Source organism: Carassius gibelio, chromosome A7, assembly GCF_023724105.1.
Source record: "Carassius gibelio isolate Cgi1373 ecotype wild population from Czech Republic chromosome A7, carGib1.2-hapl.c, whole genome shotgun sequence".
Classification (NCBI taxonomy): domain Eukaryota; kingdom Metazoa; phylum Chordata; class Actinopteri; order Cypriniformes; family Cyprinidae; genus Carassius; species Carassius gibelio.
The window spans coordinates 33,614,946-33,639,498 of NC_068377.1; the positions used below are offsets into that span (position 1 = coordinate 33,614,946).

The 24,553-nt window shown below is 35.9% G+C and overlaps 1 protein-coding gene across 2 annotated transcripts; it reads right to left on the minus strand.

The window, feature by feature from the left end:
• Positions 1 to 1,608: 1,608 nt before the first annotated feature.
• On the minus strand, positions 1,609 to 23,926 carry LOC128017324 (multiple C2 and transmembrane domain-containing protein 2-like). Of its 2 annotated transcripts, XM_052602665.1 has the most exons (23): positions 23,736 to 23,926; positions 19,057 to 19,585; positions 17,852 to 17,914; positions 16,900 to 17,020; positions 11,592 to 11,734; positions 11,417 to 11,493; positions 11,228 to 11,339; positions 11,089 to 11,121; positions 9,294 to 9,461; positions 9,007 to 9,137; positions 6,928 to 7,114; positions 6,679 to 6,772; positions 6,475 to 6,577; positions 5,671 to 5,773; positions 5,482 to 5,583; positions 5,054 to 5,128; positions 4,842 to 4,961; positions 3,917 to 4,030; positions 3,617 to 3,658; positions 3,410 to 3,519; positions 3,164 to 3,273; positions 2,936 to 3,033; positions 1,609 to 2,428 (listed from the first exon to the last, which is right to left on the minus strand). In XM_052602665.1, exons 2-23 carry the CDS (start codon positions 19,498 to 19,500, stop codon positions 2,360 to 2,362), a joined length of 2,619 nt encoding a protein of 872 aa, XP_052458625.1. In that variant the 5' UTR covers positions 19,501 to 19,585; positions 23,736 to 23,926; the 3' UTR covers positions 1,609 to 2,359. The 2 variants fall into 2 exon arrangements, with proteins under 2 accessions (XP_052458625.1, XP_052458626.1); XM_052602666.1 differs by lacking the exon at positions 11,089 to 11,121.
• Between the last annotated feature and the right edge of the window lie 627 nt (positions 23,927 to 24,553).

A 24,553-nucleotide genomic window follows, 5' to 3' on the forward strand; every position in this document is an offset into this window, starting at 1 on the left:
GGAATCTTTCCCTAGTTAATGTTTTATTTTCAATGTCTTTACTTGTCAGGCTTTAGACAAAGAGCAAAAAAACGCCACTTCAGATATTTTGCTATGCCAATCCACATCTTCAGTTGCTATTGTTTTTCACATTAATAGTGAAGTCTCATAAAAAAAAGTAATATTTCAAGATGAATACCTAGTAGACTGAAGGAACTTGTTTGGTTATCCAGACTTTTTTTTTTTTACTTTTTTCAAAAAAAAAAATAAAAAAATATTCAGTGGCCATGAAAAAAAAGAGTGCTAAATAGAACCCTTTTTTATAGGGTTCCATAAAGAACCATGCTTTGAAAATTCTATATAGGACCTTAATGGTGTTATAAATAACCTTTTAATGATCATTTATTTCAATTAATATTAGTATATTAACATGTTTACATCATTATTAATATTATTTGTATATATAATTTGTTAATATTGTTTTTTACTCCTCTATCTGCCTGGTATAACAATATCCTGCTGTTCCTCATGATTAACCGTGTTGTTTCAGACAACTGCTCAAGCTAAACACTGGAGTGTGTCTACAGGCATGATAGTTATGATTTTGTCACCGTGTATATCATTTTGATCTTTGGTGATCCATTTTTGAGGCCAGATATGAGGTTTTCTTCATCTGCTAATGGTTAAATGCTCACAGGATCTTATAAAGGGTGGTTTTCTAAAAGGATTTCCAGATTTCCGAAAGGGTGAAAATAAGGGTTTCTGACCAGTCTATTGTGTCCAGTTTATTTGTACATCACTACACATATCTGTAGTGAGGAATGACTGTTTTAGACTGTCGTTCTTAGCTCTTCAGCTCTTACACAGATGCCCTGTAATTATCCAAACAGAATGGGAGTGTTTCAAACCCAAAATAGTTCTAAGATGGGCCAATTACATGGTGTTGAGAGACCGATTTTCACTGAAAATGTGAATGGGTGTACTAGTATTCAGTGTATTTTCAATAGAAGTGTATGAGCTACATTCAGGATTCAAACTGCAGTGCGATAGACAACATAATGCTGAGACTCAATGCTGTCTATTCATCTAAAAATGAAAAATCTGTCATCATTTACTCACCCTCATGTTGTTTTAAACCTGTAAGAGTTTCTCTTTTCTGTGGAGTACAAAAGAAGATATTTTGAAGCTAATGAGTAATGTAGGGATGACTGTGTTAATATTACTGTATTTTATATCATAGAATAAAACTTGAATTAACTTGGGAACAATGGAACCAGAAGTTCCAGCATTTCAGTCTTTTGGCCTGCAGATATATTTCACCCTTTCAGCACTCTATGATTTTCATTTGCCTTTATGTTTTTCTTGAATAGCCGGATATATCAGTAGTGCAAAGACTGAATTGCATGATGGGATCCCATTAAAGGAAAACACTGCCACTATGTGGCTGAATATTCTCAAACAACCATTGTGTGAGGAATCTAAAGGGTTACATTGCTTCCTCTACATTCTTCTTTATACAGGTGCATCTCAATAAATTAGAATGTCATGTAAAAGTTCATTTATTTTAGTAATTCAACTCAAATTGTGAAACTTGTGTACTAAATAAATCTGTAAAAAATGAATCGGAAGTGTATTTGCTATTTATTTATTTTTTAATCTACAATTACCACTCTTAAGCAACAAAGCCATGACCAGAACCTTATATTGCACATAAAGGCAAACTTTACAGGAGAATGTATTTTTTTTTTTACACCTAGAGTTTGTCAAATGCACTTTAAAATATATTCAGTTTTATGCATTGTGATTTTTTCCCAGATGCAATAATTAATACGTAAATGACAGATTAAAACAATCTATGTACAAAATAAAAGTAAACCACAATATTTATGTTACATTATGTTTTTTACATAGTGTATTACATAGTGTAGTTAAGTTCAAGTGGCTTGTATAGAATAAGACTTTACAAAAACATATTTTTACTAGTCTGACAAGACAAAATAAAGAACTGCATCAAGTATAAAATAGCAAGCCATTACACTGTATTGCACTCATACTGTACATGATGTGTCGTTTAGCCATTGCATCTGTAGATATATACTGGAACCATACATTTCTTCATCCCTCAATGCAACAGATCTGCAGCTGTACGGAAAGTTATATGTCTCTGTGTTATTAAGCACAGTGCTTCAGCACGACCCAGCAGTAAGACCGGACCATCTGATGGGAATGATTTCTGTTCGCTCAAATAAAATAAGCAGATCAACTGCAATTCACCTTCTTAAGTACATGTTGAAATCATTCCCTGGCCGTCGAGTCCTGGCACCTTCAAAGGCTCTTCACAGAATGTTCTGAGGAAACCAGCCTTTTCATTGTGTAGTGTCTATGGAGACGCTCTTCTTCTCTTGTTAGGACTGTGAGAACTACAGGTGCTCAGTTCAGTGTACTGTGCCTGAACAAACAAGAAGAATTCAAGACATGAAAGGCTTGCAGACAAATGAGCAAACTGAGAAAAGACAGAGCATTTAGTCATCCAATTTCAGACACATCAAATGTTTTTAGGTGCACCGAATTTTCACCTTATTCAACTTCTTAAACCACTGCATTGCAAAGTCTGAGGTAAGTAAGAGAAGTTTTCATTATTGTGTCAAATATTAGTATGTAGAATAAAAGAACTTCAATTATTTTTTTCATGTGTGCAATCTCATTTTAAAATTGACAAAAAACTTGTATGCTGAACTTCAAATTATATTGGTATAACTGAGCAAATTAAACAGACAAAAAACTAAATTTAAATTTAATTGTATATAAATTTATCCAATAGACTCATTCATACAGAAAAAAATATTACATTACAGGATTTTATATATAAAAAAAAAGCTGAAAAGTTTATAGACCATTCCGGAAACTTTACCTGACACTACAAAAATTAAATTAAATTAAACTCTGTGGTAATTACCATTTGGACATCTGAAGGCACTCTGGAGAGGAAATCCATCACCTCATTGTTTTCAATGGCATATGGATTGCGCAGTTTCTTTGTGAACTTATGTATTCCTAAAAAAATGAACATAATGTCAAGGAACTTCAGTATTGGTCTAGAATTTGCTTCGAGTTCAACATTTTTCTGATTTGAAAAAAGAAAAACATATTCCATTGTTAGAGAGTAACAGAGCTGTTGTCTTACCCCATAATAAAACAATGTAGCGTACTGGAATAAAGTAAGTGATCACCGTAGCCATGATGAGAACCACGAAGGCCAGATTAGACAAGAACGGCACTGACCAGTTGAATGTACTACGGAGAAAGAAAAAGAAAAAAAAAGATGCTGCAGTTTTACAGTGAGTCATTGTCATCTTTCCATAAAGTTTATCCGTTCAAATCCTGTGCATCAGTGGGAATGTGCATGCATTCATTTGAAAACAACACATACTTCTTTATTCTTTCACCAAAGGATGCAATCTCCTCCAGAAGGTTCTGGACCATAATGACAATCTCCTGAACCATGTGAATTTTCTCCATCAGACCTTTCCTTTCAGATTCCTACAAGAAGAAACATTTCAAAAGACCAGGAACATGAGATGCTTATTTACTGGAATAAATGAATGCGAGTGATGTTCTGAATAGGAAAGAATTAAACCTTTTCATCTTCATCTTCCTCTTCATTTAACTCCACGGTGTCCTGCAAAGGAAAGGCTTTATTTTTAAACATCATCTTAAAATGAAAGTTAACATAACATTAAAAAATTAAGGTCATTAAATTATATCTTGAGATAACAACACATATCATAAATATGCAGTCTTTGCTAATTTATGTCAGTATGTCTCATTTAGTCAGTATCAAATCACTGAAACTAGAATCCTTGCTTGGGTTCATATTCAGCAATCAAAGGCAACACAAGTTTTACTAAAATGTGCAGTTTATCCAAAATTCACCCACTAGGTCTCTGGTGGCTCTCTCAGAGGCGATCTGGAGATAGTTCCATACGAAGAAAAGGATCATGAACAGGGGCAGCATGTAGAAATCCCAGTACCACACTGTAACAACAAAGACCTGAAGGAAAACACGTGCAGGATTTAGGCTTCGTGGAGACTGAGACTAATGAAGGGTGACATATGTGTCATGCAGTTGCATTATCCCAATGATTCTCTTAACAGCTCAAGAATGCAGATGTGAGTAAAGTTACATGACTAACTATAAAAAGTTTCACTAGATTAAAAAAGGGTACTTAAAAGTATTTGCCGTATTTTCCGGACTATAAGTCACACTTTTTTCACAGTTTGGCTATTTCCTGCGACTTATAGTCAGGTGCGACTTATTTATCAAAATTAATTTGACATGAACCGAGAGAAATGAACTAAGAGACATGAACCAATAGAAAACATTACCGTCTACAGCCACGAGAGGGAGCTCTATGCTGCTCAGTGCTCCTGTAGTCTACACTGAAGACATAGCGCGCCCTCTCGTGGCTGGAGACGGTAATGTTTTCTCTTGGTTCTTGGTTCTAAATAAATGCGATTTATAGTCCAGTGCGACTTATATATGTTTTTTTCCTCAGCATGACGTATTTTTGGACTGATGCGACTTATACTCAAAAAAAAAAAAACGGTACATTTTGTACTGAACATAGTATTCTCTGAAACAGGCCCACGTTTTACGAACACTGTGCAAATACCAGATTGTTTGAATATAATAAAGCCACAGTATTGAGTTATTGCCGTTGGACACCATCTAGCACCATGAGTCTTATTTGTAAGGTAAGCTGCTATAAAAGTAACCCAGCATCTGTATAGCTTTCCAAATTAAATTAAACAATCATTCATTGACTTACTGAATGAATGAATGAATGAAAAATGGGTCTCACCAGAAACGCTATGACGCTCCTCTGGACACTTTCCCACTGGAAACAGCTCTTGATGAACTGGTGAACGTGACACACGGCACGATAAATGTTCCTCACGCGAACCACATTCCTGGCAAGAACCTTTTGGTAGGTAGTTTGATAGATAGTTAGTAGCTCCTACTTTTTCTAACAATTTTTTTTCTGTGTGGATGTTTCCCAACTCAACGTCATACCTTCTTAGAAAACTTGGCATCCTCCTCCATAAACTTCTGTTCTCTCGGCGTGAAGGTCTTGATGCTTGCTTTGATCTGGGCGAGGCATTGAACAAACAAACTATTAAACATCTAGTATCTCAGCATATGAAATATTTTACAAATAATGTACAGTATATCAGGTGCTGAAAATGCAGTATACAAAATAATGTATACACTATTTTCTTCTGTAGTGCTGCTTTATTGCTGAAATTAAATTTGTTTCATATCAACATGAACACAATTTTTTCTATTTGATATTTATATATGTATGTGAATGTGAAGCTGTTTATTGTATAACTTGCTATATAATGAAATGTGACTTGGCTATTGTCATATTCTGCTTGGCTGATAATATTAAAGTATTGAATAAAAACATAATCTCTTAGTTGTCATCAGACAAGACTCACAGAATTGTAAATGACTTCCAGCTCCAGTACTATGGCTCCTTTAGACAGTCCTCCCAAATTCTCTTTCTTTAGAGGACAAGCAACCTGCTGACCGTTACGTATCTGTTGAAATATAAAATATTAAACAAAATGCAAACATATTAATATATCAATTCCAATTCAATTAGGATGTCAATTTTCCGCACTTACTGAGAGTAAAGGAAGGGCCACCTTCCCCAAGAAATCTGGGGCTTTGTCTCCATCTTCATCAAACACGGTCACTTCCAGAACCTCATGAATGTCTTTTACTGGGCTGCTCATCAAGACAAATTAAATACATCTCGCTATTCATTTCAAATAAATACACAGTCCACATTGATCACTGTTCAAAAGTTTGGGGTTTGTATGATTTTTAAAAAAAAAAAATTTGAAAGTCTCTTATGCTCACCAAGGCTCCATTTTTTTACAGTAAGAACAGTAATATTTTTGAAAAATATTACATTTTAAAACAAATTGGTTTTCTATTTTAATACATTTTAAAATGTACTTTATTCATTTGATGATGAAGCTGAATTTTCAATCTTCTGTGTCACGTTATCCTTCAGAAATCATTCAGATATGCTGATTTGATGCTTAAGAAATATTATCATCATCATAGTAGACCCAAAAAAAATTCTGGATATGACGATACATTTTTTTTCAAGATTCCTTGATGCATATATAGTTCAAAAGAACAGTGTTTATTTAAATAAAAATAAAAATAAATAAATACATTTATTTCATTTTATAAACCATTACATTTTAAATTATTTAAATTAAATTTTACATTAAACCATTCATTTTAAGAATTTAAAATAAACCAGTTTATTTTATAAATTATAAATGTTTTTACTGTGACCAACAACTTAGCGCTTTTTTGGTATTGGTTAAAAAAAAAAAAAAAAGTATATTAATCTTACTGACCCTAAAGTTTTGAACAGTAGCCTACATTAATAAAGTTATGGTGATACTGACAATGTAAAGACTTTATTCCACTCAGGATTGAGGGTTTTGTAAATGGTGTGTGTCTGCAGCCTGTTGTTTCCCAATTCCAGGACACAAAATGGGTCACTCTTTCCTAAAAATATACAGAAGATCCAGTTAATGTGGTTGTTGATGCTCACTCCCATGCTCACGGCTAAAAAGTTTATTGTGTAATCAACAAATAACATCTAATACCGTTTAGATCAGCCGCCAAGAGGTCCGTGGCCTTGATCACTTTAACCTGAAGAAAACCAATATCTCTCAAGTCCTTCAACGAGTTCCTGAAACTCTGCCGAGATAAAAAAAGGAGAGATCAAGACTTCATTTAGTTATTACTTAATACTGTTTTATACACATTCTTTTCTTTTTTATTCCATAGTGTGCAGTTTGCACTCTGTAGCATGCATGAGGAAGCACTGTGGTGGAGTCATCAGTTTAACATACATATTTAACCAGCATATTGTCTCTCTCATGAGGCTCTTCCAGCGGAGGGGCGATGAGATCCGTGATGGAAGCTCCAGTGCAGGGAGTGGGAGTGACCAGGAACACCACCCTGCCTCGGCCCGGGACCAGCTCAGGTGTAAACAGTGTGGATTTATTAGATGGCAACCCAAACAAGTCGATCTCACACCTGTAATGTGCACAAAGACACACAAGGCCTTGAACACAAAACCAGCAAGACATCTTTACAAACAGGACATTCTTTCCCTGAGAAAGTCTTTTTGAGTTAGATATTCCAGGTTTGATTCAGTTAAGCTCTATTGACAGCATTTGGGGCATGGTATTGTTTACTATCATTTCAAATAAAACATAATTACAATGTACACAGGTTTACACAATCTGAACATTTACAAGCAAACATGTACCATATTTTTCGGACTATAAGTCGCACCTGAGTATAAGTCGCATCAGTCCAAAAATACGCCACGATGAGGAAAAAAACATATATAAGTCGCACCGAACTATAAGTCGCATTTATTTAGAACCAAGAACCAACAGAAAACATTACCGTCTCCAGCCACGAGAGGGCGCTCTGTGTTTTCAGTGTAGGCTACAGGAGAACTGAGCAGCATAGAGCGCCCTCTCGCGGCTGTAGACGGTAATGTTTTCTCTTGGTTCATTTCTCCTGGTTCATGTCAAATTAATTTTGATAAATAAGTCGCACCTGATTATAAGTTGCAGGACTAGCCAAACTATGGAAAAAGTGCAACTTATAGTACGGAAAATACAGTATTTGTGTTTCTGATAAACCTCATATTAATTACTAAAAATATAATTTGTAAATATTTGATCTGTGAAATTCATGAAGTTTTGCTGTGGACCTACTTTTAAAAATGTCTAGAGATGGAAATGTTTTTGAAAGAAGTCTCTTATGCTCACAACAAAGTAATATGTGACCCTGGACCACAAAACCAGTCATAAGATTAAATGTTTTGAGATTTAGATGTATACAACATCTGAAAGCTGAATAAATAATCTTTCCATTGATGCATGGTTTAATTAGGATCGGACAATATTTGGCCGAGATACAACTATTTGAAAATCTGGAATAAAATAAAAAATTAAGTTTTAATATATTTACAGTAGGAAATTTACAAAATATCTTCATGGAACATGATATTCACTTAATATCCTAATGGTTTTTGGCATAAAATAAAAAATCTATAATTTTGACACATACAATGTATTTTTGGTTATTGCTACAAATATACCTTAAAAAGACTTAAAAAGAAACTGATTATTGTCAATGCTGAAAACAGATGAAACCTTTGTTTTTTTCTCCAGAAGTTTTTGATAAAGTTTAAAAGAACAGCATTTGTCTAATAAACATGCCATAAACATAAATCTATTTTCAGTTTATAAATAATGCATCCTTGCTGAAAAAACAAAAAAACATTCACACACACACACACACATATATATATATATATATATTTAATATTTATATATCACACACACACACACACACACACACACACACACACACATACATATATATATATATATATATGACCCATAAGTTTTTTTTTGTAAATATTATTAGCATTGCTGAAAACAATTGTGCTGCTTAACATTTCTGCGTAAAAAAAAAATTTCTGGATACTTTGACGATTTATTTAAAATATATTTGTTTGCAACTTTATAAAGTCTTTATTGTCACTTTTGATCAATTTAATGAATCTTTGCTGAGTCAAACTAATAAATATCCTAGTATCCTTGCAATGTGTCTTTACTGGTTTTATTTGTTCATGGCAGGAGTTGAAATATTTGATACTGTATAACTTCGGAAAGTTTTACAGGGATTCTATAAAACTAGTCTCCTGCCACAAGGTACAGTATAAAGTCTTCTAGTGATACTTTATTTTTAACACTTATTCATTTGCCGTTGCTTTCACTTCCAGCACCTTACTGTAAACTGTGAAATAAGATTCATTTTCAGAAGTAATTTATATTACGACAACTTCTGTAAATAAAACTTATGTTAGACATTCTCGAAGTCATTCAAAAAGCTCATAAACTCACTGTCCGTAACACTCCTCATTTCTCCGGCCCTCTTTTCCCATCACTTCGACCTCTAGAAGGCTGGACGCATCAGGGAACTGGAAGAAGTCAAATCTTTCTCTCCACTGTGTGTTGACCTTCTTCCCTTGACTCTGTGAAGATGAAGACAAACTTACAGCATTTGCTGCAGAAAAGCTGCATTTCTGCTCCTTTTTAATCTCGAAATTCTAATGTTTAAATTAAGTTAAGGACTTTATAACTACATCAGTGAAGAGATAAACAGGTCAACTTGATGCTTCAGTAAAAACCTTGCTTTTATATTTCTGATCTCCGAGTTTAAAGCGAACAAACACGTCCCCCTGTCCTTCCAGTGGTAAGCCCTGCCCCTCCACCAGAGTGATGGTAAATACGCCGGTCCAGAGTTGACTCTTCTTCATAGACTCCGTGAGACGTTTGTTATGTTCTGTTGAACTTCCCTGAGGATCAATAAGAATACTGCAATGTGATATCGAGAACTCTTATGTTAAGTTTCTGGATTATATTACAGTGGTACTCAACTATCTTTAGTGGGTTGCAGTTCTGTTCAGACAGCAGGGAAAGAAAAATAGTAAGTGCAAATAATAAAATGCATGATATATTCAAGCATAGTTACCCAGCTAAATAAGTTAAAGGGTTAGTTCACCCAAAATATTAGCCCAGAAATGACTCACCTTGAAGTCATCCTAGTTGCATATGACTTTTTTCTTTCATAAGAGTTAATCAGAGTTATTTAAAAAATTGTCTTTCATCATTCAAGCTGTTTGATGCACTGCATTGGTCAATGAGAAGGTTAATAAAAAGTGTCTCACTCAGCTCCGGAGGATGAACAAAGGTCTTCTGTAGTGAATCGATAAGTTTTTTCAAAGAAAAATATCCTTATTCAAAACATAATAATCACTTTAATCTAGCTTGCGCTCACTGTTGTAAAACAGAAGCAGTTCTGGGGGAATGATGTATGAGGTCAGCGCTGTGCATGCACCGGTGAGTCTCATGAAAACCAATGTTTGTTAACAAGAGCAAAGGAAGCCAAGTTTCCTTACTTTAGCAAAGGAAAACAAGTCTCCTCTTGGCTTATATTGAAATCCTCCGACATTCTTATTTACAAATCCTCGTTTTGTGCTTCTAATTAGTGACCGCCGTTTTGCTTTGATCTCTCCGCTGAGTTTCTATGTGCATCACTTCTGAGTTTCGCATATACAAAGCTGACCTCCCCAAAGTCATTCCCCCGGAACTGCTTCTTTACAACTGTGAGCTCAAGCTAGATTAAAGTGATTATTATGTTTTGAATATGGATACATGTTTAAAAAAATGCAACGATTCACTAAAGAAGGCCATTGTTCAACCCCCGGAGCCGTGTGGAGCGCTTTTTATTAAACTTCTCATGGACCGATACAGTTCAGCACCCCTTGAGTTCCATCAAACGACTTGAAAGATCAAAGACAATTTTTAAAATTACTCCAACTGAATTTGTCTGAAAGAATAAAGTCATTTAAACCTAGGATGACTTCAGGGTGAGTAATTTATGGTTTCTTTTCCATTTTTGGATGAACTAACCCTTTAACTTTTTTGATGATGTCAAAGGTCATGAATCCAATTATACTCTATAGTCACTTGGTAAAAGCAAGTCATTTTAGGCTGATGCCAGCACGGACAGTTTGTGAGTCATGGTATCATTCACAAAAAACATGAAAAACATTACGCAAGAAGCCATGACCCAGACTAATAATAATAATTAAAAGTTGCTTGCAATGAAAACAAACATGGTTTGTGCCAACCACAGTGTGCTTTCTGTGGTGAACTATTGGCTGCCAAGTGCAGGAAACCATCAAAATACAAAAACTTTTTGGTCAACATTTGATGTGCAAAAAAAAAGTTGAGAACCACTGTTATATTGATTGTGAATTAGGTTAGTTTTGAATGTCATTGTGTTATTTGCATGCAGATCAACATACAGACTGGCCCCAGATGAAACAGCAGGATCATTGTTTTATGGATCATTTGCTTCGAATATATTGTTACAGGATAAATTCATGAATTAGACAGTTTAAATCTAATCCATCTCACCATGAGGCTCCTTTTTGTCCTTTGGGCCCATTTCTTCGCAATAGAAATAAATAATGTGAATACATAAGCAACAAACATTTAGTTAGTTGAGTTAGTTAGTTTGGACTAACCAACTCTTTAAACTCATAAAGTTGCTTACGTGTTTTTTGTATTTACTGTCCCTCACAGATAAGCAGATATCGATGACTATGACACCCATGTCGTCCTCCAGGCTGTTGGGGTCGTCTAATGCAAGCACCATCTCGCTGTTCCTGAACAGACAGAATGAAAGCATCAGAAACAACACTTCTGGTTTGACCTTTATTACAAACATTTCAAATTGACCTACATTTCAAGTTCCAGTTTGTTCAGCTCAACACCGCAGGACCCCATGAAGTCATCCGTTGTCAGATCTCGATCATAAACCTGAACAATCAATGAATGGGAGTGTTTCATCTACCTGCAGGTATCTCGGCGTGATGTGAAAGCTAATGCATGTATGCCACAGCAAAGTAAACTTGTACCTTGATGAAAAGTCTCTGGTCCAGGTTACGGATCGGGAAGGTGAAGGACTCATTCCAGACAGGGTTAAGATTCTTATACACCACTTTGCTTTTGTACAAGGTCTTCCCATCCAGCTTGAATTTCACATACGGATCACTTGTGCCTATGGAGAAAGCAGTTTTTTTACTGACCATCTGCGAATTTGCTTGGAAAACATGGAAAACAGTTTCCAGCATTGATAGTAATAAAAAATGTTTCTTGATCAGCAAATCAGCAAATCAGCATACTAGAATGATTTCTGAAGGGTCATGTGACACTGAAGACTGAAAATTCAGCAAAAATCATATTTTAAAATATATTCAAATAGAAAACAGTTATTTTAAATTGTAATAATATTCCACAATATAACTGTTTTACGGTATCAAATAAATGCAGCTTTGGTGAGCATAAGCAAGTCATATTTTAGATTTTTTTATAAAAAATGAACAATGGTTCTTAAAGAAAGAACCCTTTGCTTTAAAATATTATTAATATTTTAACAAACGTGCACCAAACTAGCAGGCCATTTTGTTACATAACAAAACTATAAAACAGGAAATGACATCACAGAAAGGATCCCCATAGACCTACACGAGGAGAATACATTTTGACCTTTTGTGGCACAATAAGTTAGTTCAGCTTGAAATGTCAAAAGGAATAACCCCAAGGAAATATCAAAATGTATACTAAATAATAACTCAAAAATCATATAAAAATCTGTCTTCACGTTTGAAAACATGCATAAAAATAATGATTAAGACTCCTACACTCAATGTGCAAACAAAATATGATAAAACATTTTACTTGAATGTTAGATCACATGAAATGTATGACCATCGACACTTAAGTTACTAATCAAAAACATGTCAAAAGCGTATAAACCAAAGATAGCAAACTTGGAAAATTTGTATCTAAACAAGATTTTGAAACATTTGTCATTTCCGATATATTCATTTGTCACTGTCAAATAAACATGGTATTCCTTCAAGATAACATCTTTCATAACCTTTCAGTGAACTATAAAAACTTGCAAACAAGTGCAGTCCCTATCCTTTTCCCTTTGATCAGTTAGTTTAGCCATGTGTGTGGGTTTGCCTCTGTCAAGGATGTGGTTGATACTTGAGTGCAACATCAGTGCATGAGACAAAACCAGCCAGTTTCCGGAGAAGACTATCATTGTGAAAGAGAAAGAAAAGCTGCAACATGCTACTACTTCTGTTAGAGTCCACTGCTATAAAAATGGGCCTTTAACAATGTTGTAAAGGTGATACTAAAAAACCTGACCTTGCTATCTACAGCTTGGAAAATAACCCTGTTGCAGCAGTAGAGGGCAGCATGTAGTAAGTCTGGACAAGTCCTGTCTTCAGTTACTGCCTGGTTTGCCCCTTCAGCCACCACACTTAAAGGGATAGCACACCCAAAAAAATGAAGATTCGGTCATCGGATGCTACATGCACTTTTACAAGTTGTTTGAACTGAAGTGTGTGTTGGCAGTGTGTGTACTCAACCACCCTATGATGATAAAAATCCACCCAGTGTTTTTATTTTGAAATCTCATTTAATCATATGTCTTTGAGACGTCACACAGACAGGCCCCTCCTACAATAGTTTGATTGACAGTAGCGTTTCAGCACAGACTGGACTGATGTCTCAACTTAGACCCGCCCTGAGTGAGCCGTCATCAGTCCGCCATTGTTTCCCTGCTGTAGACAAGAATGACTCCTAAGCGATTGAGGTGTTTTGTTATTGGATGTAATAATGAACACAGCAGTCGTCATTTACTCCCGGCATCTGAGACGCTGAAGACGCAGTGGATTACATTTGGTTTTGAAGGGACTGCACCTCGATCTACCTAAATGTGACTACATTCACACAAATGATTCGCAATCCGGCTTCACCTAAAGTAAAAGATAAAGTAAATTGTCCCTAAAGAGTGGTGGAATAGAGGGGCGGGGTCAGCAGAGCTAATTAACATTTAAAGGAAAATACTACAAATCAGCTTGCTCTGAAAAGAGTTTTACACTACCACTGAGAAATTTTAACCAAACTATGTTACAGACTTTTCATTAAGACCCTAATGAATCATATCAACTTACTCCTTTAAAGTTGTTGTAAAACCTGTATGAGTTTCAATCTTCAAAATACGTTTTTTTGTGTGTTCAACAGACGAAAGAAACTCATACAGGTTTGAATGATGACAGAATTTTCCCTTTATTTGGTGAACTATTACTTTAAAAGCAACAAAATTCAAAAGCAACTCTAAATACTTGCTTAATTTATCAGTACCTGTTATAAATGTGTATTACATCTGAAATCAAATTTTATTTATTACAGTGAGTGGAGTAATGGCTATAGGAAATTTAGCTTTGGATCACAGGAAGAAAAATTATTACAAGTAGTTTTAAACTGTAATAATAATAATACACCATATTATTGTTTTCATTGTATTTTTGATCAAATAAATTCTACCATGTTGAGCACAACAGACTTATTTCAAAAACACTGATGGCAAAACAAACCTTTGTACTGTAGTATATATTTGAATATCCTGTTTATTGATATCCATTACAAAAGTAAAATGAGTTGCAATCAGCAATTCACGTTGACTTGTGAACTCACGCTGCAATATGATATGTGCAAATATCATCTACAATAAAGGCATGTGTGCAAACACTGAATATAATATGCATATGCTGACTGTAATGTCTCAAGCTGCTCTAATATATAATAGACACACCTTTGAAAATACCCAATAAACAAAGAGGAAAAATGTCAGTAACAGAATGATAATGTTTCCAACATTCTTTTTCTAAAGGAAAAACAATTAAGATTGGTGTCACCTTCTTGAGAAAACGTCACGAAGTTACAGCAAAATACACAGACTTATAAACAGGAAAAAAGACTGTTTAATGAGCCACGTAGCAATGACGCAATACAGACACAATAAAAAGCAGTAAATAAACTGGGGAAGAGGAAGTATGCCAATGCATATCCTAGTCTCCACCTGTCTGTGTTTTTCCATGTCTTAGACGAGTGCCTCATGTGCCGGTAAAGTCAATAGTGTGCTTGAAGGTTAAACGTGTTTCTTGCATCTATGCAGGTGTGGCTGCAGACAGGATTGAATGTGCTGGGAGGAATGTTGAGGAAAGTATGAAAGTAATGCACATGTTCCGGTGTTAATGCAGTCAACCAGAGCAAAGCTGAGTGATTAAAGGGGTCACATGATGCAAGTTTTCCTTTCTCTTTGGAGTGTTACAAGCTGTTTGTGCATAGATAAGATCCCTAAAGTTGAAAAAAGTCTCAAACCCAAAGAGATATTCTTTTGTTTAGTCCACGCCCTCCTAAAATGCCTCATTTAAACACACCTCCAAATGTCACTGTGTGGGAAGATTAGCATAATGCCACCCAAATGTTCACGCAAAGAAAGAAGGCGTAACTTTGATTCTCGCTGTAGTATTGTTGGCGCCGCCCCCATGTTGTGATGCCGCTGTGTTTCGTTGTGAATGCGAAACTACTTTGTTTGGTCTTCCATAAGAGAACACAACTAGAAATCAGTGGTTAAGTTGTATTTACAAAACTGTTCCAGAACAGTTCAACCCAAATATTCAGATGTGTACAGCGCATTTTACAGAGGACTGTTTCCCGATCCTGGAAGAGTAGCCTACAATGCCGTCTGTGCACAAAGGCTGTTTCTATAAAGTGGGGCAATTCCAACTTTTCAAGGACAGTCTGGCGCTTCTGATTCACAGCCTGTAAGTACGTCTTCATATTTAAAGAATTTGCCACTGATGATTCAAACATGAGTTTTGAGCAGTGAAGAGTAGAGCTTGTTGTGTGTCATTGCTCCGATCACAAATGCAGACATGGTTTTATGTTTATGTTGTGCAATACAATACAACAATACAATACAACACAATAATACAATACAATAAAACAATAATAATACAATACAATAAAACGCAACGTGTAAAATTACAATATAAGTAATTAAAATCAGTAATTATGTCCTCACTGGATGCAACAATTGCCTTGTTTGTAATGGGTTTTATTGGTTTTGTCTCGTCATGCTGGGAGACTGCATCACAGTATGTTAAGGTTTGTAACATTTCCGTCACACACTTGAGGTATTCAGCCAATCACAATGCACTGGATAACTGGCCAATCATTGTACATCTCGATTTTCAGCCCAATGAGTTTTGTAAAAATCGACGCGTTTCAGAAGGCAGGGCATAGAGGAAAAACAGTAATGTACAGCATGTAGAAAATAATGTTTTTTGTTTTGTTTTGTTTTTTACTGTAAACCACATAAACACATTGCATTACACCAAATACACCAAATAATGTTATTTTGAGCAATGTCATATGACCCATTTAAAGAGTGATAAAATTTATTTAAAGGCTAGTAACACATGATCAAAGCCAGTTGAAATGTTTGCTAGCATTCATAGTTTCATATTCTAATTTTTTATTCATATTTGATATAAAATATAAATATAACTCCATCTTATTCGTCTCTGAGTTTTTCTAAATCAGAGATATGCTACAATCTTCGTTCAAACGACTACTTTGGCTTAGAATAAACTGCAAAGCATCCTAAACCGTGTTTCCATCATTAAATGGATTTAAGCAACTTTTAACAAGCTGTGTGTTTTTGGTGAATTGCTGTTGTGATCTTTGATTTGTGTTTTGTGTTATGATGTAAACTTGTAGATACTATGTTATTTCTTTCTGCTTTCTTGGCCAGGTCACTCTTGCAAAAGAGATTTTAATCTCAATAAGTTCTTAAACTGGTTAAATAAAGAAATCAATGAATGAATTAATATAAATAAAGGTGAAGTGTGCTATTTAATCTCTATGCCACTACTGGTACTGAACAAAATTGCAAAAATAAAGATTAGAACAAAGTGCTTCCACCCTCTGTTCATTAGAAAAAATTAGTCAATTCCCTGCTAAATGGGTTATAATTAATAGTCCTGCCCTAAACCCCTGCTACTGGATAATTCGCTAGTGGACATGTTAGGTCGCTCAAACAAACGGAGCAATGTTTTGAAAGCTTATTTACATTTGTCTCCACACAGTAAACTCAGGAAGGAAGTATTTTGATATTGGCAAAAACACACTATAATCATGCAGTGGATCACATTTTACCGGGCTGCGTTAACTCCCAGCGATGGGTACACCTTTAACAAATAAGCACTAATACAAAAACCACTGATTGTTATTAAAAATGGAGGATGTGTGTAGTGTTTCAGGGTGTATTGTGTTTATTCGCAGATATTTGACACTTACCACAGCGGTCTCGAATGACCAGTCCACGGCCCTCCTTCAGGCATATAGTGAGCAGATACGTTCTCTGAGCTTGCCTCTGATGCTCATTCACTCCAGCTGATTCTGTCTTCATGTCCAGAATCTGATTTACAAAATAAAACAAATCAGAGAACAATAACAGAAGCTTTTATACGGGTCATTTGGACATTATAACTGGGTAGTTGACTTGACATGTCGAGCAGTGACAGCAGTGTGACATGCTATAATTAAAACTTTTTTTTTTAAAAAAATTGTCAGTTGTGAACTCATAAAAACCTAAAAGTAGTGAAAAAATCTAGAAGTGTTGGCCGGTTACATCATAACACATGCACTTTCTTTTTCAGTCCCTCCAGAAAAACGCAGATTATTTTTGTGATTGTTGCGGGCAAAAATCCTTGATTTTGTGGTAGGTTTTCTTAAAAAATGCGATGGAATATGCGGGATCAATGCTTCTGCCACCTTTGATCAATTTAATTTATCCTTGTTAAAGTATCTACTTCTGAAAAAAAAAAGAACATTTGCAAAGTAGCGTACACTGATTGCATACCAAACTGCATTATTAGTTTCATATTACATTTTTGATGCATGCTGATAGCATGGCTTTCATAAAACAGTACAGCAGCATTTCCTTTACACAGAACAACAACATGCAACAGCAACTATTAATTTGCAACCTCAAATGCACTGCTATTGTTTTGTGTTGTAAGTATTTGTTAACTTGCCAAATAAAAAGTACTAGTATTAGGGAGCACCATGAACTATCATGGTAAAATGCTGTTTTATTTAACTTTCCCATGTTCAGTAAGCAAACCTTGAGCCTTCTATGTAAGCTTTGGAAAAGAACACCATTGGGGCAATTTAAAGTAAAACATCCGCTGCATGCAACACAACAAAATAACACAAACATGCACAAAGCAAACATGTTAATACTTACATTATTGTGCTCGTTGTCATGTATGGAGAACATATCTGAATCATTTCGGTTGAAATGCGGCTTCTGTTTCCCAAACACAAACAATGGTGTAAAGAGATTTCCTCATTTATCCAAAGTCGGTCTCTAGTATTCAAAAACTGTTTTATTTTGTCTTGGCGACTCCTGATTCAATGTCACATATTTCTAGAATAACACTGAAGATCATCTTTCTTAATATCTTTATTAAAAATTCCTTAACCCCAGAGAGAGAATGAATGCTAAGCCATATTAACAAAGAACTTGTGGAATTAAAGTTTCCACTGCTAGGAAACATTAGTTACTTAGGTATAATACACCTGTAAATGAGCTTACTCTAAAATCATTTCAAAGATCATGTTCTTTTAAAAACAAAGCAAAGTTTAGGGTTTTCCTTGCTTACTGAAAAATTTTTCAACATCAGGTGATTCAGTGTTTAAAATATTGCAAACTGAATCACCTTGAAAAATGAGTAGCTGACTCACCTGTAAAAGCAAATATTCTCGCATGCTACCCAGCATCAAAAACACTATGATACCTCTACTATGTGAAAGATGACCAATGCAACAGAATTGCATAACTAACAAAGCATCTACCTCCACCTGACCACGAGAGATCTCCGCTTGTGTGTTTATTTTTGGTGCCATACAAACAGGTAGCATGACACTTCCCGGCTGGTCATTTGCATATTAAACAAATGGAGAACCACCAGTCCGCTCTAAATGAGTGATACCACATTCTTGGGCTTTGAAATTACATGGCACGTTCCTGCAGTGATCAATCTCTCATGTTCAGAGGAAGTGCATTACACAATATTGTGGCGCTTTGCAGGCGAGTAGGCAAAACAGAACAAGGTGAAAAAATTTCCCTTGTCTAACCTAAAATATGTGCCATTTAAATTAGAATACTAATAGCATGCCAATGCAGTGAAAGCTACCTGAAAAGCATGCAACTGCAATCCATTCCACAAAAAACTTTAGTTTTCTTAGTGACCTTTATGAAACATGCAGTTAATAAAAATGAAATGAACATAAGGAAGTACTAAGTTCACCTAAAGCATCAAATGCAAACTGGTTCGTGTAACACAATCTTGCTAGATGGTGCCCATAAAAAGCGAGAGTTGCAGAAAACTTCCTCCCTCCCTTGATGATTAACCCAACCGAAAGATCTTGATCCCTGGCACGTTTTACCTCAGCCAAGCTCTCTGATGAAGGAAGCTGCGTGTCCCTCAAACGCAGCACCTGATCCATCTCATCTGTGGACTTGGAGAAGTTGTATTCACATGGGGCATCAGTGACTGACTCCTGCGACAGCCAGCCGGTCGAGTCTAGTGAATCGGAGAGGCTGGGGCTGCCCTCTTTGTTTCGCAGAGTAAAGCTGAAGGGGGAGTCTGGGCTACTGTTGCAGCCAGGGGATGTTCCGAGATCAGCTGGCTGTTGGTGGGTGGGGCTTTTTAGGGAGGACATCCGACTCCTCTGCAGGACGTCCATGACAGATGTGCTCATCCGCTGGTCCAACAAACGCTCTTCGCTCACCTCTGGCTTGTCGGGGCTTTTGTCGCTGCCAACCCGCGAGTAACGAAAGTGTTTGGCTCTTTGGCGCAAACTGTCCACCACAGACTTTTTGTCCTCCATGAGAAGGGTGTTGGATTGTGTGAATTTCACTAGTTGGTCGTAAAGGCCTCTCTCTCACACACTAGAGCTGGCTTGTGACCAAGACCTGCAAGGACAATACGAGAACGTACATTAAACACAAGATTGTTGCAATGGCATGATTAAAGTGGGCATCTGCATTTGCAAATCCAGCTTAAAGTCAACACAAAAAACTATTTTCATAGCACGTGTTCCTAGTCTTACAATGGCAGTAAAAGTGGAGGAGATTGATCAATCACAGATAAATGAACAAGAGAACTGGTATTAGTGGGAGTAGGAATGAAAGGCTAGTGATCTGAGCTAAAGAAGCTACTTTTATGATACCATTTAATTTGCACTTTAGTGGCAAACCATACTGCATAGTTTTGATCTCAAGCCAATTGCGTGCTAGCTTTGCTGGTCTAATTACTATTAAGGTGTAGCAGCTGTATTCATTCAAGTGGCTTAAGCTGTGTATTCAAGTGGAGTCGTTTCACTGGCATGGAAGTATCACCCCCCCCCCCCCCCCCCAAAAAATACTATTTCACCTTGAGAAGCCACTTGCAGCTGACCACAGGCACCCATAAATCAGGCAACCAACTCGACCTCATCTTTCTTTACACGCATGTGCATCACAGATAACATCTTGGTCAAATTCTTGCATGTCTAGAATCATTTCCTTCCTCCGCACCACCAACCCATCTGCTAGTTTCATTTAGATGAACCCCAAGGTTTCAATTGCTGACAATTTTGCTAATTACTTCACAAACAAAACCACACCCATCAGAAGTCAGTTCTCGGCTCCACTCACCCAGGAACTCACATCGAACACTCGCACAGCTGAGCTGACCATCTTCTCTCCTCTTACAGAAGATGAAGAGTTGAGCAAACTACGCTAGCACCTGTCCTCTAGTCCCGATCCCCTCACATCTCCTATACAAGCTATTTCCCCTGCACTTCACACACATCATCAACAACTCTCTTCTCACATGGAATTTCCCACTGCATTCAAGCAGGCTCGGGTAACCCCACTGCTTAAAAACCTACACTAGACAAAATCACTTGAACGCACTGTTTTCAACCAAGTGTATTACTTACATCTTATCGTACATCACTTGTTGTATTCCCCAAATGGATTCCCCTTTGAATAAAAGCACCTGCCAAGTAAAAAACTAACAGGTTTACATGCACTGGCTTGCTAGTATTAACAGGTTAAGTCAACTGAATATGAAAAAGATGCTTGCTTTCACCTGAGGAAAAATGGTTGCGTCAGATGACCTTAAACACTGTTAATATCAGCAGACTGTCATGTCAATAAACCTTGTTTAAACTGACACGTGTCAATGTGTATGTTCATTTATGTAACTTATTCAACCATTTAAACCAAACATTTTCTACACTTTCATACAAATTGATTTTAAATTAGTTTAATTGTGTTAGTCTTAGATCCTGTAACTCTTTACCATTGCTTATGAGTTTTAATCCCCGTCTGAACAACTTTTCTTTTACTAGTTTCTTTAAAATGCTCCTGTGGTTGACCAATAATTTTTTTTTTTTTTTTAAGTACAAACATTTCATGTGGTCTTTCAATTCATACAAACATACAGGATTTCATTAAAGCTGCATGCATAATCAATATAAAGTATTTTTAGACAGGTTATTATATATCTAACTTTCCAAAAGTATTTAATCGACCCAAATTTTAAATAAATAACAAAAACAAAATGTCTGAGTTTTTTTATGTTGCTGACAGAAAATTGCCTAAAACAGCTGCTATGCAAGATATGACATCTGTGTTATAGAGTATTACCATTTCATAAAACCCAATAAAGATTTATTTGTTTTTATAAATTGTACCTTATATTAGTGTTTGGTGATCTAAAATGCAGAACATTGTATTACTTAAACACATACACACACTCACATATATACAGTAATATACATAAATATTGTAAGTCTAACATGTTGTGGCTGTAATTCAAGCCTCTGTCATTGTGTGGAAGCATAATTTGACTTTACAGGTACACATCAAGGGTTTTGTTCACACATCAGTGAAAATGGAGAAGAGACCCACGTGTTTACTAAGGCAAGCGTCACTATTATTATTGCTCATACGGTTAGGCATTTAAACAAACCTGCCCCAAGGAAGTATTAAACTGAATGATGCAAATGATGAGTGACTGATCTGCTATTATGCTTCAAAGTCACCCGCGTCACAAATGTTGCCTGTCAAATGTTGACAGAAAGAAGTTGGGAGGGGCTTTCTTGACTTGGGTTTGTAAGCGAGCACACACAACACCCTATAACCACTTACAGTAGCAATTCTTGTAGTCCAGGAAGAGAAAAAAATTATAATAATACCATACCAGAATATTTCAAATGCACAAACACTTGGGAACTAGAAAGTATAACATGTTGAAAACTAATCCTTTAATCTGCACTTATTATTAAAGTTCCTACTTATGGAGTAATGCCATACATGTAGTAAAGAGATATATATAACATATTTTTAAAATGCAATAGCTGCATAATCCTTTTATGGATTTAAATACCGTGAACATGAACCTGTGGTTTAAAGTTTCAGGATATCATGCTTACATGACAAATTTGAAATATTCTCAAAATCTGCCTTAATTGCACTATGCGGGACTACAAATCTTACTCAAAAACTAAAGTTGTCTGTGATGCATCTCCAAATACAGTCTAATATAGTGGATTACAGCCAACTAACCATTTTGAGGAAATTGCAGGGTAAATATTACCTATACGTATAAAAATCAATATTTAACCACAATAGTGGTTTTTGAGGAACCACAGATAATTCTTGATCAGTGTCGAAATTACTTATCACACTAAATAGTTTGATTAAGATGAACAAGAAGATTCAATACTTGCACAATTAATTATTTGAGACGACACTTGGAGGAACTAACATAAAACTTTTACAATTACTTGAGGAACTATAAGTAAATGTCATAATAACGGCAATATTTTCCAATCAATTTTCAGAAAAAAATACCCGAAATTGCATCACATTTCATAAACACTTTCACTTTGCAGTTAGCAATAACATAACATCATAAACAAATCTCTCTGTACAAATGCTAATTCTAAGAAATCAGTGTTCAAAAATCCTAAATGTTACATAACATTGAAAACCTTTCAAATGGCAACCAATAAAAGAAGATCTGTTGTTGGAGCACAACAGACACACCAACATCAAGAAAATTAGGCATGAGATACAACCACTTACTCAAACTGCATTTAATCATTAACTTTTAAGCAAATAAGCTGGTCGTAAAAGTTGGGTTTGAGCTAACCGTTAATGTGATGCGGTCCAAATGGCATCCAAGCGGCTCTTATAATGCTTCAAACACACTTCCTCTGTCTGTTCGGTCCAATATTATCACTTCATTTACTTACAGTCTTACATACAGTCAGGCTCTGTCCCAGCTGTGAGTGAGTCTCAAGACAAATGCAGCTGTCAGAGCAATGCCATATGATATTTACAATCCATCTGCATACCTGAGTTTGTTCAGTTTCCTCCATGCATGGTTGCTATGTTAAGACACTAATGATAATATAAAGTGAAAGAATTTCTTCTGAATTCAGGCCAAAAGGATCAACCGGTGTGCGTTTTCAAATATAGTACAGGATGTGTCTGGTTCCCACACATTCTGACCAATTATTTTTCATGTGAAACCTGTTCTAATGCTCTGTTAAAAGAAGGTAATGTATAAGATAATTCCAAGCAAAAGAATTTAGTTTTTAGCTCACAAAGGAACATATCATCACTATTATCTTTTCCTACTGAACACAAAATAACACACTGTTCCTCCCACAACACAAACAATGAAACAACATTCCCTTCCACTAAGAAGGATCTAACACTGTCTGCAAAGTGACAAAGAAGGACCTATCACTGTCTGCAAAGTGACAACTAAAAATGTGAAAAATGCAGCAGTTATGAATCAGTTAACTTGAAGCACATGCATTATGATTAATTATTTATGACAGTATTTGTCGCAGCATTTACAATTAGAGAGGCGTCTTAACAAAACAAGGTAAAGAAAAATGGCAAGACGCATTGCAAATATCACAAAAATGTATTAAAAGCACGGCATGCACATTTACTTGTGGGACAGGTAGATGATTCAACGCTGAAACATTTCGTGTTCATTTATTTGAATATATAGACATTCATTTGAATAAATCACTTGTATCAGGAGTATTCATACCTGGGCTCAGGGTTTAATCCATTTCCTTTAAACCAAAGAGAAAACATCCCATGTGTTCACAGCAGTGCTTTCACTAACTTCCTATTCTAGTTACATGAGCCAGACTTCAGATGAGCGACAGAACTCAACAAGTGATCAGAAAAGCGATTAGCATGATTCATGAGCAAATATTACTGGCCCGGAATATGCCCTTAATTGGTCAGGTAGGCTAGGTCTAAAAACCAAATGTGCTGATTCAACTATGAATTGACTATTTAATCCATATAAATTTTTTTCAGTGCAATTCTTTAAGTTGTAAATTTAATGTCTAGATCGCTGTGAAACTCTCACGCGTGCAGCGCTGTCACGTGACACTTGTTACTTTTCTCAGCGCTGTTAAGGATGCACCGTTCACCGTTGTTTGAGATAACCAGCTATATAGGTTTATGAAGATTGACGGGATGCATTTTCATTTGTGAAGCCAAAAGTGAAACTGAAAGCTGCCACTGAGCTATGAACGGGAGCCACCCGGCGCCCCCTGGAGAAAGACACGCATTGTCCCAAAATAGATTTGTTGCCCAGGGAGTTCGTTCTTTGGCCATTTGAAGATAAGTCTCGAGGAAGAATAATAAGTTCTGGACAAATTATGTTTAGATTGTTTTGGTGCAGTAAGTTCTTGTTCTATGTGATGCTGTCATCTAGTGGTTAAAGGATCAAGTGACTACAAGGTTACAGGTTTAACTACACATTTATATAAATTCTATCACATTTTTTTGTCAGCCCAGGTTGGTCCAGATCTACATCTCTTGAATCAGCTAAATACGTTTTACTGTATTTTC